At 41.4% G+C, this 17,469-nt stretch overlaps 1 protein-coding gene across 1 annotated transcript in view; it reads right to left on the bottom strand.

Annotated features, from left to right (window-relative positions):
- TNRC6C (trinucleotide repeat containing adaptor 6C) overlaps positions 1–17,469 on the bottom strand; it is a 72,005-nt gene that overhangs the window by 44,997 nt on the left and 9,539 nt on the right. Inside the window, 1 exon segment of the mRNA XM_040530153.1 lies at positions 12,471–12,797. Within this exon segment, the coding sequence (XP_040386087.1) occupies positions 12,471–12,797 (327 nt within the window).

Below are 17,469 nucleotides of genomic sequence, written 5' to 3'. Positions count from 1 at the left end.
TTTACAAATTTTCAGTTGTTATTAAAAATAGAAAATGTTTTTAGCTGTGTTTGATAATATAAATAATTAGTTGCAAAATCAGGTTAATGTTTACACAGATTACAAATGTAAAGTATGAGTAGACTGAAATGTGAGGAACTGTTGCATGCATGCATTTCTTTGAAAAGCAAAACACTTGGCCTGCACAAAGGCAAAACACTTTGATCCTCCTCTAAAAACGCTGTTTATGATAATATTCCTTTTCATTTTTTTCAGCTAAGTTAAAAGTAATTGTATCTTCATAACTTCCATTACTGTAATTAGTTTGAACAGTATGCAGTAAAATTATGCATCCTCAACTATAACATTCAGCTGATTTACAAACCAAAGTATGGAGAGGGTGCGAAATGGCAAAGCCTGGGATAAATTTTTAATGACAGCCATATGATAAGTATTAGATTTGATTTAAAATCAGATGAACAAAACAGACTACCCCCTTCTTATTACTGGTTTTATTTTTCAATTCATTTTAGTCAGCATAACAACCACCAGATTCATTGGCTCGTCTGCTCTGCACAAATGACAGCTTACAGACGGTGTTGTTCTTTGCTTTGACATGCGGGAGAGAAAAAAAATTCCCGAGGCTTGTGACAGTCCGACTGAGGATTGTAATCATCACACAAAGTTTAGTGATTCTGAGTAGGAAGTCAAGAAAAAAGGACAAATTGCTCTCTTCATCTGAAATAATAGTTTAATTTTCAATTCAAGTTAACGGGAGATGATCTTTAAAACAGACTACAAATGAATTGTTTCTAATTCCGAGTTTAATAGGAATTGCCAGAAATATGTAAGCGTTAGATCAAACTGTAGGCTAAATTATAAAAGAAGAAAAAAATGGACACAGGCATCTATTCTGAAGAATGAAATATAATGAAGTAGAAAATCTGTCAATTGTAGTGCTAACATTTAAGGTACCTGCCACATTCAGCTCTATGCATTCACTGTCTGAGGTTGAGGACAATCTGGAAACTGTCATCTATTTGAAGTAACTTACAAAGCTAACTTACAACAAGTCTCCTATGTGTTATGAAGCATGAAATCTTGAAAAGCATACATAATCTGGAAAAATAGACAAAGATGGAAGCTGGAATAAAACAGCTTTATTTTAAAACTAAGCCACGGTTAAGTACACGAGTGGGAAGCCTGTTATCCCATTTTAATTTCTGCACTACGACATTAAAATGCAGCTCATTTTCTTCTGATGCTGAAACACTTTAAATGCATTAAGAAAACAAGCACAAAATACGCAACATTCGCATTACTAGCAGAGACTGCACTAAACGCTAGCTCTTCGAGACAAAGCAGCAGCAGCAAACACCAAGTCGTTTCATTTTTCTGCTCGCTGCAATGGATCTTTAGCAGGCAGCTCGCTGCGAAGACGCCATTTTATCAAACCTGAAATGCAGCCAAAAGCTTAGGACGCTGCGCTGCTGCTCTCTCTCTGAAATGTTATGTATAAATTGATTTAACAGAAGCAGATGCTATTTTCTCAGGGTTAGGGTTACTTTTTTTTTTTTCCTCCCCCTTTGGCTCTAAAAAGGGCTGATGGGTAATAAAATACCTGAAGAAAGGAGCCGCCCAACCATCCTAGGAGACGCTTACATTGTGTGCAGAGCTGTTCCCCGCTTCTGCATCTACGTTCTCCCGGGGCTCTGTGCTTCAATATGTCGGCTGTGCACAGTGTGAGCCTCATCCTGTAGAGCTGCCAAGAAAATCTCTCCGTGGCAGTGAGCGCCCAGACAACCTGCGCGCCGGGCCGGGCCGGGCCTCAGCGCCGCTGGCTCGGGCCGTGCCCTCGGCAGGCTCAGCCTCCCGGCCCCTCGCTCGGCTGCGGGGCCAGCTACCAGCCGAGCCGCAGTTCTAAGCTTTTGATTATCTAATTGCAGCTGACACTAAACCGATCTTCCTTCCTCTTAAATTCTCGCAACTGTCACAAAACATTTTCCACTTCGGGACCCAGCTACAATTAGCGCCCCGGCCGCTTTTCTTCGGGTTTTGAAAGTCAGCCAAAAGCGCCGGCGCGTGGTGCTGAGGCGCTGCGCTGCTGCCTCCCGCCGCCATCCTCCTCCTCCTCCTCCTCCTCACCACCCTCCTCCTCCTCGCCATCTTCCTCCTCCTCCTCCTCCTCCTCCTCCTCTCAGGCACTGGGGAGCAGGCAGAGCTGCAGCGCTCAGAACAAGTCCCATATGTGTATTGGCCCGTTGCCAGATGCTTAATTACTTCCCTGCCTCTATCTCAAAGAGATCTAGGCAGCCAACAGGAGAGCATATTAATCAGGTCCCTGGCTGTTTATAAACTTAGGCAACAACTGCCCCAGACAACACGTCGCTCTGCCTCCTGCGGCAGGGGGAGATCTCCAAAGCCACCCGGAGATCTTCACCCGTGCAAACACACCGTGAGCAGGAAAGGGGAACAGCCTCGCACTGCCGGGCCCTACACAACACCACAATTATGCATGTAAGCACACGCGGAGAACTTTTATCAGGGCGCACACAAGATCTCAAGGATAATTACACACAACCTTCCAGTATGTCTAGTACGCTCTTCACAACTACTTCCCCTCCTCATTTCCCTTCTCTTCCTCCGGTCTGTCCCAAATACATACTAATTACACAGCAAACACAGCACGTTTTAAATTTGCTGTTTCAATTCTTGTCAGGTGTTCATCCCAACAGCTTTCTCCTTTCGCGCGGGACTGTACGCAGCTGATGTCTCTTTAAAGGTTTGGCTGCGCTCTCCGAATCGCTGCCACTTCACCACCACGGCACAATCACTGCTGCTATTCTTGGCTCCAGAACTGTTCCACTGAAGTACTCCTGAAAATAGTCGGTTTCCCTCTGAAGACATTTACTCCCCGCTTCTTTGCAATAGTGTCTGAATGCTGGATGGATTCAATCTCTTTTTAAAAACAAGAGACACACAAAAATGAAATCTTCTGCTTGTTTTTGCTTCCATTCAGAAAACTCTTCCACGTGTAATTGGGAACTAAGCTTGAGAGTCAATAACTTCAAAGGCCCACGCATTGTTGTGGATCGTTATATTCCTTTAATACCAACTATAGGTGATGGAGATTTTCATTAGTTAAAATATGTCAAAAGTGGAAGAGAACAGAAGGCACGTTCCCACGGCCCTTGTAATTTTCAAAAATACAGTAAAAATTTTCTGAAATCTCCTTCAACTTATGGAGGAGGTGCTTATAGACATCTAATGAATGTGGCCATGTTTGCTGGGCTGGGACACCCAAGGAGGCAATGCAGGACCCCAGGCAGGACCCCAGAGCCCACACCCAAGTCTGGGGGCAAAGCATTGTGCTGCCCTTCCCTGCTTGCCCATCTCCAACCACCTCTGCAGGGCACATGTCCAATAACCTGAAATCCTTATAGATTCCTGAAGACTAAAAAACGGGACTTGAGAGGTTATGACCTCTCCCCTGACCTGATACGCACCAGGTGGTATTTCCCCAACCTACCAATGATGCCCTGCAACAACAGACTGCAGATTCCCAAAGTGTTCTATCGTTTTTGTACTGCTAAGTTTTTCCTAATATCTACCCTTCATCTTCCTTGCTGAAAATTAAGAAATAATATTTCTCATCTGATTCATCACAGGCATACAGCACATGCCATTTCTTCCTTGCAGCATTTAGGCATTTCTGTGTGTGTAACTCCATAGTTTTCTCTAGACTTAGCAGCTCCAGTTCTCTCAACTCTTTGCAGATCTTGTTCTCAAGACCTCTCCTCATTCCTGTTGTGTTCCTTTGGTCTCTTCTCCAGTTTGTTCACCTCCTTCTGACAGCACAGCACAGCACAGCACCCCAACCTGCACTCCATTTTCTACTCGAGGCCTCATCAGAGATAAGCACGTGTGCCTCGCGGAAAGCAGCACCGCCTGCATGCCTCAGTGTGCCCATCTTCCTTCCAATAGCGTGATGCTGTTTGGTAGGCTTACCGTGTGACCACCTCCAGATCTACTTCTGCAGCATATTTCTCATATAATTCTGTTTCTGTACCTACTTGTTCCGGTCAAAATAAAGAATTTCCTTTCTTTGTTTCTTCTTCAGCAATTTTGTCCACTATTCCATATGGTAAATGTCTTCCAGTTGCCTTGCAGTCTTCTCTAGTTTGGCATCATTCAACAACTTAAAGAAGGCTGTTGTTTATAGCCAAATGACTGATGCAAATACTGAAGAATACAAATTTGCACAGTTGACTTCTATGACATATTTCCTCCCCATTTCACAATGCCTGTCACACTGTTCAGACAGGAACTGCTCTCCTTTGGACACGATCTCCTCTCAGTAAATCCATGTTGGCTCTGCCCATATTTCATTGCTAAATTACATATATATATATACAAATAGCTGTTTTGATTATTTTTCCCTAGTATCATTCTAGAGGGTTGCAATGATGGATCTATAATTCCCCAGTTTCTCCTTTCCTGCTTTTTAAAATCAGTTTTTTTATTTTGTGTTTTGTAGCCTTCGAACGCTTAAAGAGTGCCGTGGGGCCAATTACTCCAACCATCCTCAGTGTATTCCACTATGAATTTCATCGGTTCCAGACAATTTGAACCATTTCCTTAAGTAGTCTAACTTACCGTAGCCTTAAGTTTTAAGTCAGTCATCACTTCACAGATGAGGGAGAAGGCACTTAAAGTATTCTTGAGGCCATCTATCAATGGTTCTCCCTGTTGAACATCACACCAGTTCCCTTGGCCGGCCTTTTATTACTAATGGGCTTAAGAAAATGTTCTTTTTTTTTTTCTCTAGTACCTACAAACTTCCTTTGTAGCTGCTTCTTGTAGTATCATATCTATTTCCTAAGCTGTATGAATTCACCTTTCCAACACTTTTCACATTGTGTTACTCTCTTTCTGCTCTTTCCACAAGGACCAGACTCCTATTTCCTGCTCATTTTGACCTTAGTTAGTTGCTTTCTACCTTTTATTTCTCCTGCTACTGGGTATCTGCACAAGCTTTGTCAGAAAACTGCCATCTGCACATTCTAGAAACTTGCCAGACTCTTTGTTTCCTGATCTTTTTTTCCCAACAGACACCTGGGCAGTTTATTTATCTGGCTACCACTAAATCACAGCCTTCTACAGGAAAACTAGAGATAGGATACAGATCTAGTGATTCCAAAGCAAATGCAATGGCCTTTGATTCATGATGTTTTTGTACAGCCATACTCTTTGAAAATGAGGGCAGCAAAAATATAAAGGCACCTCAGTTATTTATCCTTTTACAGATTTCTATTTTTCCTTCTCCCAGTGAAAAATTCTAATCACTGTCAAATAGATTTGAAGCAGCAGATTTTTCATGCTCTGCTGCCTGATGTCAGATAAATCACACAATACAGAAAAATTCATTCCAAAGATTAGTTTGCTGATGAGTTTTTACCATCATTTTTCATTCATAATGCCCATATTTATGCTACACTGAGGTTTCTACTTCTCCATCTACATTCAAAGCATTATATGTTTTTTTTGAAAAGTTTATATGTGAGACAAAAACCTTTAGCTGTGACTCACTTTCCACAGACTTTCCCATTACTGTATTTCAGAAAATATTAATCATTCGGGAGCAAATTCCAGACAGTACCTACTGGCTGGATCCCATTTCCATGTTAACTGCATATTTTCTTCCTTGCATGACGTTTTTAAGCCTCCTTTTGTCTAAACATATACCTGACACGAGCGACCTTTGGCAACACTGTGTGATTTCCAGGGATATGCACCAGACTGCAAGCACTACTGAATGCTAAACAAAGCCCTGAGGAAAAAAGCAAAAGTAACAAAGGTGGTCACCGTTCGTGCAACCTCCTGTGGTATCAGGACATCCTTTTAGAATGCTAATTTGATGAGACTACTAGCAAAAGGTTGAATAATAAAAAAAAAGGTAAATTCTGCATTTTTTGATGCATAACATCAAATTGGATCCCCCTAATAGGAAAACTTTTACATAACCACACTGCAGAAAATTTGTGAATAAGATGAGTTGCATGGGGAAACTGCTCTGCAAGTTACAGCCAACACCCTGTCAAGTCATGTAAACATTGAAAACTTTTAGTTTTATTGTAGAAAAGCATCATGTATTTGCTATACAGTTACCTTTCGCAGAAGTGAAGAAGAAATAGCCAATCCTTGTGTTTACAAAGGAACACCACCATGCTAGTTCCTTCATTTAAGATCAACAGCCAATAAACAAAAATGAACATCTTCAGGGTATTATTAAAATAAAAATGGAGGAAAGGATGACTGCTATATTAACATCTTCATTCTACAAATGATATTTGCTATAGAAAGTAGTTTGGGTTGGAAGGGACCTTCAAGACTACCTTGTTCCAAGCCCCTGCCATGGGCAGGGCCCCCTCCCACAGCCCAGGCTGCCCCCAGCCCCATCCAGCCTGGCCTTGGGCACCGCCAGGGATGGGGCAGCCACAACTCCTCTGGGCAGCCTGGACCAGTGCCTCACCACCCTCTGAGTAAAGAATTTCTTCCTTATATCTAATCTAAATCTCCCCTCTTTTAGTTTAAAGCCATTACTCCTTTTCCTATCACTACACTCCCTGGCAAAGAGTCCCTCTCCAGCTTTCCTGTAGGCCCTTTATACATATCCTTCACAAAGGATCCAGAAAAAAATAATAAATTTTGAAAGTTTCTGGTTTTAATTCCGTAACTTGCCAAGTAAAAGCACAGTCACAGTAATGTTTTGCCAACAGAGATATTCTGCTAACAAAATTACAGAATATTGTCCCATGGAGATAATGTTCACCTCATCATTTCCATAGAGGCAGTTTTCACATGTGCTTTTCCCATTAAAAAAAAATCAACCTGTTTGCCATGCCTCCAGGAAATCAAGCTAAATCTTATTTCAGACTCTTGAAATGAGGCTTTATTTATATGCTTCAAAACTAATTATGCATATAACATGCCTTACCTGCAGTGATCAGAAAAGTTCTTTACGCTAAACTGTGCAACCGTTGAAGCATGTTTAACTGTTTAGTTTGAAGGTCACTATTGCTTTGCTAGATCTGATGAAACAACTGCATGTCAAAGCTTATCTGTCTTTTCCAGCTATATCGACTGCTTTTAGAAGAGATATTGCCTCTCCCTAAAATGTTTTTCCAGATTTGACTTTACTACCTTACAAGATCACTCTGTAAGAAGGAACTCTAAAGTAACCCACAGCTAAAAGACAGGATGGAAACAAGTATTGTCAAACATGATTTTAACAGTAAGGGTTCTTTTATCCTGCTTCCTCAAAAAATCTGAAATAAAGTTAATACACACATATTTATAAGAAGATTTAACCTGCCACACGATGGCACCCAGCAGCTTCCAACTGCCCAGAACACTTTATTTCACCATGCACACACCATGCCACAAGCATCAATATGAGAATTGCAACTTAAAAAAAACCAAACAACTAAATATGAAATAAAACTTCCAGTTTCAGAAGGAAAAAAAAATCAGCACAGAATCCAGCACCAGCCCACAATAGGAAAATAAATCTGGAACGGCTGTCAAATTCTCATTTCCTCCAGAACAACAGATACAACAAATTAAAAGTGTAACTCTTCAGTTTCCACAATGCTTATGTGTGTATATCATTTTGTCTACTGTATGAATTACTTGCTTTCATTTCTTTTTAGGCTTTGGAAACATGTTTACAGATCAGTTCCACAAAATACTCTCCTTGCCAATACAAAAGAAGTGCAGAAGTTTCATCATAACTCCTAACTCCTGCAGGACATGGTACATTTCTTTTGAGTTGAGGGTTATTGGTTTTACATTGCTGAATTGCAGAAAAGTGAAAGGTATCTTCAAGAAAACCTGATTACTTCTTTTGATCTTTGTTCTTACAATCATCAAACACACAGCGGTTGCCTGGAGACTCCTCTACAAACTTCGTCATTTGTACAGAAACAAAGGAGGATGTATTACTCGTTATTTTCTCCCCCATGGTAGTTTCCAGAAATTGCCTTAATTCTTTTAGATAACATGGCACAGAGCCATTCCAGTAATGCCCTACACCTCGATGAAGGAAGTTAACTATACGTCACATACATTGGAGTTAGTTGACCAAGCGGGGAGGAAGAGATAAAGAGTACCATCTTTAAGCAAAAATAGCAAACTAGACTAGACAATAGAATACTGCCGTTAAATTACAGAAATAGTTTAACTTCTCTGTAATCTGGAAAAGGATTACAGAAGTGGCATGTGAAGAACCAGCTTTGTTGTTCAAGGTAAGTTTCTGGAAGAATTACTATTCTACAGAAAACGCTCCTACAGAATATAGTTTCAGAGTAGTTAACAATGAATAAAGGACTGTTTCAAAGGGTAAGATATCTAAAATACTTCGTGCAATTTAAAATGTTTCAATAACTTCTCTTAACAGTTTGCTTAGTTATATTTCAGATTACCTTAAAAGGGAAACAAAAAAAAATCACTACTCTCATCCACTTCACTGATATTTCTAAATGATAAACCTGACAAAGAATATATTAGTGGTCATTAATTCCCACTTCCCTTACATTGGCAGAACATCCTTTTTAATTCACAACGTTGCAGTTAAGAGTTCTGATAAGTGTTTTGGATAGGCCAAGGCAGTAGATAACAGAGACTGATGATAAGAGAATAAAGAGATAAAATAGGGCAATTTTCACAGTGAAGAGGCTGGCAGTGCCTCTCTAACAGCTTTCCCTGTATCCAGATAGCTATAAATAGGTCCTGGAAAGAACGTGGTTGCATAATTTCAGGTTAACTCTGAAGGAATACGACCCTATAAAAAGAAAAGCTACAGACATGAATTTACATTAAGCATCTTTAGGATACAGGATGCTAGCTTACAACGATCCGGGCTCTTTGATTAATACCAGGCCATCCGTCAGAAGACAGCTACTCTTGCTCAGCCTAAGTATAAAGGAGCCACATACGGAGCCTTGCTTGGACAGAATCCAGCGGGTGTCTAACAAGCTCTGCTTAGGCAATCAGGCGACCAGAGGGAGAAAGCCCTAAGCGACTGATGTTCTATTGACAGCCTCCAAGCTTTGAAAAGGTCTCAATGTTCATGAAGCGATTGCTCTGCTGCAATGCAGGTGCTGTCGAACAGACAAAATTCCCACTTCTAGTGGATCAGGCACCTACACTCATTTGTCTGGACAACTTTGATTAGGTTGCTCCTTCCCTTCACTTCCCCAGAGAACTTTTACTCCCAAAGACTTGAGTAAATGAAATACCCTGGGAGCCAGTGATAGAACACGGTCCTTCCTGAGGATAAAATAAAGCAGAGCAGTCTCCTTCTGACAGAGTATTGCTCATTCAGAATGCTCATTTTAAGAAATTCTTATTTTCATATTCACAAAAATATGAACCAGCTTGAATTAAATTTCATGGAAAATTCACAGTTAACTGTAAGAATTTTTCAGGATATCAAATCCTAAAATATTTTCAGTTACTTAAATCCTGATAGCTGAGATGAAAAGGGGCTTTGGCCTTCCCACAGTACTCTTTACTTCTTTCGTCTTTGTGCTTGTCAAGATGAAGACAAAGCCAGTATGAAAGACCAGTTTTGAAGAGAAAGACTGTCAGTCATGGCTACAAAGGTCCCTGAGGAGTGAGATGTGCTGTACTCCTCTCCCAGCCTCACTACGCACGCAGGTGCATGGCTGTTGATGTTATAATCTGAGCTAGATTTTTTTTCTCCTCTAACTGTTCTTAGTAAATGAACTGATGCTCCACCTGCTGGAAAGAGAAATAAGCGAGGTCTGTATTCAGTAAGTGCTTTCAATGAGGAAGATGCAACCATTTAAGTCTCAAAACACAACCTCTTGCTGTCACCAGGCAAAAAAAAAGGAGTCAAGCATTTAGTGTGTTTGAGAATGTCTTCCCTGCTCCAAGAACTGTTGCACACATTTTCAGGTGCCCTTTAAAGCTGTTGCTTTGACTTTATATAATAAACAACCTTTGCTCCTGTGCACTAATTGTGAGCTGTTAAAATAAACTGCTGTTTTACAGTAATACTTTTACAAAGAATTTGATGTCCATTAACTTGTTTTGTGCAATATGGAGTATAATTACAAGCAGAAAAGCTACTGCAGTCTTCCTCCCGTTTGTACTTCTACTTGTTAGGGAATTTTAAATTTTATTATTCTGAATTTTTCCAAAGGTGACATAGAAATAGCAAAAGAACAAGAAAGCAAACTAATTCAACACTTGTTGTGGTTTAGCCCGGCTGGCTATCCCCGAGCAGCCGGCCCCCCCTCCACCCCTAGCCACCCCTATATATTGTTCAGCATGACGTCAGATGGTATGGAATACCCCTTTGGCCAGTTTGGGTCAGCTGTCCTGGGTCTGTCCCCTCCCAGCTCCTGCTGCATCCCTAGCCTGCTCGCTAGCAGGACAGAGAGAGGCTGAAAAGTCCTTGGTTTGGTGTAAGCACTGCTCTACAACAATTAAAACATCAGCATGTTATCAGCGCTCTTCTCATTCTAATCCAAAACATAGCACCCTGCCAGCTACTAGGAGGAAAATTAACTCTGTCCTAACTGAAACCAGGACAACACTACAGAACACTGGCTGATAGTTGCCAGGCTGAGGAACTCCAGAAATAAGTGCTTATTTTATACAGCAAGTTAAAATAGGAGTTGGGCAAAGAGGTCTAAAACCTCAAGGTACAAATGCATCTGGCAAGATCAAAGTCAGGCAGCTAGTACTGTACTCTTACAAGCCAAGTTCTTTTATGGATTATGTTATAATTTACAGTGGACTTTGTTCTATGATTTACAGTATGTTTCTTCAAGATCAAAGAAAGATATTCAGGATACACCTACACTGATGCTTGGAACAATAACACTGACCCTCAGCCAGCCTGAGCCACCTGAGTCGGTCATCCCGTCCCTACCACAAAAACAATCACTGTGTTTTCAGAAATCTGGTAATGAGCAACTAAATATCAATACCTAACAAAGATCAGCGTGACAGTTAAGAAACATCTCCATACCAAAAAGAAGCCACAGATATCAGCTGCCTTCCCTGATGAACTGTGATTTGCAAAGAGGATGAGAATGGCACTCTTACTGGTGAGAGCTGATTATTTCCCACGTCACTAAGGCCAAATACTCTGGCATACAGAAGGAGAACCTTTTCCCCTCCCTAAAAAAAACCACCTTAACACTTTATGTAAATATAAAATTGTTTTATTTTGGTTTGTGGCTTTGGAGAGTAGTTGAATAATGTTTTCAAACAGATTTAGATAACCGTAAAATCTACAATTTCTGAAAGATTGTTTTCTGATCTAACCAGAACTTCTAAGGACAATGCTGAATAATTTTCCCTGCTGGAGTTCTGCATCACAGGCAGCAAGTACAATAAAATTGTGAAAGATTCACTAATGTCCAGAGGGAAAACCTGCAGACAGTTCAGATCACAATTTTGTGATGTCTGACACCATTAATGAGTGGTAATGAGCAACTCTTGAGATCATACAGGAATTACTAATATTCAAATTATAAACAATAAAAACCCTAACACCCTTATGACTTTGTCCAGTTAAGTTTTTCTGAGTCACAGAAAACTGTGCCTTAGATTGCTCCCTGCTTTGCCTAACATGATAAACATGTATAAAGCAGAGTGATGACCATGGGGATCCGCAGCACCTCCTGGCCAAGCTCATCTCCACTCTGAAGTTACCTGCTCTCTGGCACAGAAGGGCAAATGAGAAACAAGCTGCCTAGAGGTCTTTTCCAACCTGAACGCTTCTGTTATTCTTACATTACTAGCAGCTTCAGAGAAAAGACAGGCAGCTAAGAGACTCAGTACGCTGCTTTCAAAGGTTGGTGCACCTATCTGCAGAGGACAAAACAAAGTGGCAGGAAGGCCTAAGATACTCAACTAGTTTTCCCAAATATTGTTGTCCTAGTGTGAGAGTAACGATTGGGAACACAAGCAAGTAAAAGCAGTAAAGTGTCAGAGAACATCATAAGCAAAGTTCCTAATTTTAATTTACATAAGTATATAAAAAACTCTTTAAAGAAAGTTAAAATTACCAAAGCGATACTTAAAATCTTGGAAAAATCCAAATTAACAATGCTTTGGAAAGAATGATCACTAAGAAATGTTTAGATTTCCTGAAGATCATATCCATTACAACTACCCCCAAATAAAAAACAAACAAAAAGGAGAAAAGATGGGAAAAAAACAACAGGTCTGAGCATGTAAAAGAAAACTCTGAGAACCGGATCCTCGAAATAACAATACATTCATTTTTTAACTGTGAAAGAAATAAAAGCAACAGCACACACTTCACTTTAAAACCTGACATTTTAAGACAATTCTTAACATTCCTGAAGTTTCTGCAACACCTGTGCTGGCAGCGAGGGCTGGCAGTACAGAAGGACTGCGCCAGCATCCCACTGGCTTTCAGCTCTTACCTGCTTGGGTCTTACTGGGATGATGCTGTCCTCCCGCTCCCTGCTGCGGAGGAGGACTCGCCCCTGCTTGTCCGGTACCTTGCGCTGGGCTGGTGCCAGTCAGAGTCCCAGGAGGCAGTGGCTGCCCTCTCTTTAAGAGCTGCTTCTGTTCTTGCTGGCGGAAGCGTGGAGGCACCTCGCGAGGCAGGTAACGGGACGCAGCTGGCTGCTGCCCATTAGCAGATGCACGCTTGCCATTGCTGCTGTTGGTAATAGTGCTGGTGGAAGTACTGGTACCGGTACCGGCAGGTTGGGGCTGGCTTAAACTGGTCTTAATAGGTTCTGGCACTGCATTAAGAAAAATAAAAAAATGTTTTAATATCAAGGGGAAAAAATGTATAACTGAGCAAAGGGATGATATTTTTTACACTCCCAAGCAAACAGAGAACGTAAATTATGTACAGCGTACTCAAAGGAGGAAAGTTTTATTTTCATAGTCTTATCTCGTGCACTTTTTGGAAGTCAGCAGCGCAGCAACAGCCCAGCACAGGCGGGAAGAGCCTGCTGGCTGTGGGCAGCATGCACCACACTCGCATCTATCCCCACTCAGCTCCCATGTGTACAAACACACAGCTACATACGGGCCTTGGAGCTGATACTAAATATGACCCAGGAAGGTACAACACTAAGAAAAAAACACCGACTTCCAAGAACCCGGCAACTGAGCAGGTGAAAAAACTTCTCGCAGGTTTTCTAAGCATTTCTAAGGCTTCTTGGATTATTGCCGAAACAAGATGTCTAACAATACTTACCCTAAAATGGTAAATAAAAGCCCAGTAAGAGGATGGCTAGAAATGGCTGTTGTAACTCTCACATAATATACAGGAAAATCAATTATTAAACAAGAAATAGTTTCGCAGAGTTTGTTTTTTTAACGGTAAGACTTATTATGACACTGAGGAAGTAGCATGCTGTGAAATTTGGATTTTAGAAAATGAATCAAATTTAAAAGGAGTCGATACTGGGGTGAGGTGGGGGGGGAATTCCAGACAATGAAAAGCTTTCAAGTCAAGATTAATTTTCTTTACTCCTGCTTTACTCAATCTGTAGATTTAGACACATGTGCAAATACTTCGTACCTATACTGATGCACAAATATGTTCTATGTATTGCGATTAAAAAATTAATTACAATTGTAGGCAATTTATCCAGTACGTAATATTTAAACACTTTAAAAACATGGAGCTTATGTTTTTAAAAGTTACAATTAAAATCCTGATCACAATTACCACCTTTAACTGGAAAGAATGGCCGACGTGCACAACTCTTGTGATATAACAAGTCTATTCTGGGGACATTTTTTAATCCGGTGCCTGAGAAAGGAGCCAGGTTTTCGTACCCCCTGAAGAGCACGAGCATCATCCCTGTGCTTTGCAACCTTACTTAACACCTGCTTCTCTGTAAAGCACTGTTCATTTCTAAACTGACACTGAAATGCAGTAACTGAAAAAAGCCAACGACATTTTCAGTGCCTTATTCAAGCTACACCTCTGCAGGCACACAGGCGAATGGCATGAGGACGATCAAGCCCACGTCACTGGTCCTCCCCTTATCACAATGACCAAAGGAAAACTGCCTTGTCTGTTGTAAGCATCACTCAACCCAAGATGCAAAATAGATTAAAATGTGTGAAACAGTCAGCACTACTTTTGAAAGACAAATTCTCTTTTTTTTTTTTATCATCAATGAGCAGCACTAATCCCTCACTGTGTGCAGGGCATGCACTTCCAGGTGCCCGAGCAGCCGGCTCCCCCCGGGACAGCACCTTTCTGGTTCAGGACCTGCACTGGGACAGGCTGCCCAGAGAAATCTGTGGCTGGAGTTTACATTGCAGAGAAATAAATTCATACAGTTGTTTGTAGGTCAGTATTTCAGCACAAGATTAACACAGCTTTTCTTGAATCTTTTAAGCCTTAAACCTTTAAACACATTACATACTGTCTTAACTGTTCCTTTCCATAGCTCTAGCCTCTTCTTTATGACCAGGACAAAATAAAAATGTCCTATAAAAACCACTGCAATTAAAACAGCCTCAAGAGCCTTATTTAAAAATAAGGATAAATTCTCATTATTCTCCACTTACGCGAAACACACTGCCTGTTAGAGTACTTGAACTTTTTATTCCTTATTGCAACAGATCCGTGTGGTTTAGAACAGGAGGGAGGAAGAGAGGAGAAGCAACAAGTTAGTACTGAACAGACGATGCATTTAAACTGAATGGTAAGCTACTGGACGCGTGCGTCTACAGCACCTGCTGCCTTTTGTGCTCAGCAATTTTTGAGTTTGGGCTGTGAGGTTGCTAATATTAACATTAAATCCCATCATTCTATAACAAAACAGGAACTTTATCTAAAAAATGCTAAAAATGCCATTAACATCTCAAGAGCAGAGAACAAAACCTGCTTTGCCTTTTCAAAATATACCAGCAGCTTTGGAAACAAACAGCTTGTCCGCACTCTGAGGATTGAAAAAGTGGATGAAAGCCATCACATAATGCAGAACAATTCATTCAACTATGAAGTTGCATCTTCAACATGTATGTGAAAACTACTTTGTTTTCACGATATACATAAATCTGTCTCCCCTCTGGTAGTATTACTTGGTTTTAATGGCTCTTGTTTTTTAGTAAGCACTGCTGACTTTACCATTCCTCCTGGCCTTCAAGAATTGTAGAGTGTGCTATGGATCAATCCCATCCTGTTGCTGGATAGCAATCCTCAGGCAAGGAATCTCAGGGGTTCCCAGGCCCCCCGGGCAGCCTGGAATGGGAAATGCCCCGTGTCCATGCATCCTGTGCAGTCTGTCCAGGCGCGGGCTCCTGCCACCCCATGCTCTGTTCCAAGAGGGCTCCATCACCCTTGGCACACGTGTGTACTCAGACCTAACTGCCTGGTTTCCAAACCGAACCGCATCAAAAGCCAACTCCTGCCTCATTTTGCTTGCTTTGACAAATCAAAGGGATAATTAAAATAGAGACAACTTTTTGTGCGTTTGAACACAGTAAATATTCCCATTTCATTTGGGAGATGGAGAGCAAAAATAGAAAAAAATTAGAGAGCTAGGCTTATTTATTTATTTAAAGGCAGAGATGTAAGCATTTACTGACAGTGAAATTTCAAGTGCTCAGTACTTCTGGAAAAGACAAAGCTGTACGTGATTTGCCCGTGGCCAAAACGAGCACTCAGGACACAGTCTGATCTACCAAAAATAACAAGCTGCTTCAGCCAGGAAATTTCTCCAACTCGGATGACGGACCAGCCGCACGAGCACCTGTGCCAGCGCCATCAAGGGCCCAGCGGGAAGGGGAGGGAGAGGAGCCACGGCCCCATCCAGCGCCACCACGCCTCGCACCCAGCCCCTCGTCGTGCTGAAGGTCTGGAGGTTCGTTTTCTCTGGAGATGAGACTGGAAGGGACAACCCCATGGCAAAGTGGGTGAGAGACTGGTGCCCCGGTGCCTGCCCTGATTTGCCCTTTCAAGGACAAAAAAAACCCTACAATGATTCTTCAATGGAATTTAATAACAATTCTTCAATGGAATTTAAGAAAAATTGCAAGAGAATTAAAAACCATTAACCAGCACAATGTCAACAGAGCCAATATTTGTCTGGCCCTAAGATTTTCTTAAGGAATATTAATTAATTGGAAACATATTTGAAAGAGCAAGGCAGGCTGCTTTTTATCAAGCATCACTTTCTCTCTGCGATGCATAGAAATCACATCAGATACCTCCAAGCAGGCATGCAGATGAAATACACCGCTCATCTAAGTCAGAGCGGATGCAAGTTTTTGCTTTAATGCCAATTAACAAAGCAGTTTCATCACAGAGGTGTGGCCAGAGAGCCCATTTCAGCACCAGGAACGTTTCCCTCTAAATATCTGAATCACAGATGAGAGAAAAGAACAAAGAAAATCAAAATATCAAACACGCTGTAGTTTAAAAAATATTCCTGCATATTAATAATACTGATTTTTCTCTAATCAGCATGCCAAAGTGCTTTTTATTTTGCACACTGAAATCTCTTCAAGGCTAGCAACGAGGAGGAAGCTCTTGGGAGAGCACCGTGTATACAAGCACAGTAGCTGGAAAATAGCCATTTAATTACACCATTGGCAGGAAATAAAGCAGAAAGTGTCAACAACCTAGAACAGGCTTGGTTCCCAAATCCTGGCTTCATATCAGGCTAGAATTCAGCCTTCAAATACAGCAATAATATTTGGAGAATATACGTTACAAAGACAATACAATACGACTGCATGCTCTGAAAAAAACTCAGCACCTATTTGTTAAAGTCATCCTCGGCAACGTTTAAGCAGCAGTTTTCATTTGATGTGCACTGAGCAACACCTCCTGTTCAAAGCGTCTCCATCGGATTTACTAATTATTAATTGTCATATGGCGCTTGCTCTAAGAGCTTCCTTCTGCGCCAGCCAGACACCCTCCTTCCTACACTGGGTGCGTTTTGAGCTGATGGCTACCCTTTGCAGAGCACAGGAGGTACAGAGCCGTAACACAGAGCATGCTGCAGGCTCGGAGCAGCGCAGACACAACCTCCTGCACACGGCGCAGCAGCACTGGTGGTCAGCAGGGGCTGCCGAGCACAGCGATGCTCTGTGCGTTATACGTCTATAATCAGCCCCAGGGGCCGGGCTGCCAATCTAGGGAGAGACCTCGCCGGTCCCCGAAGGAGCAGCCTGTCTACCCTTTCACCTGAAAGTAATACGCTGTCACGGCTAATGTTATGTGGGCAGCTGCTGGAAACCCGGGGATTAAAAGGTTGCCTTTATGGCTAAATTTGTTTGAAGGCTAAAAATATGGTTTAAAATATATATATGGTTTAAAATATATGGGGGAGATAATTTAATACAAAGTGGTTTTCATCGCCATTAGAAACACACGATTAAAGAGCTACAGCAAAGACATTTAAGTGGAGAGAATCTTGCAAAAATACAATTAAAGGC

Source organism: Cygnus olor, chromosome 18 (assembly GCF_009769625.2).
Source record: "Cygnus olor isolate bCygOlo1 chromosome 18, bCygOlo1.pri.v2, whole genome shotgun sequence".
NCBI lineage: Eukaryota > Metazoa > Chordata > Aves > Anseriformes > Anatidae > Cygnus > Cygnus olor.
The sequence above is the reverse complement of the archived record's forward strand: the minus strand, read 5'-3'. Positions and strand labels throughout refer to the sequence as shown.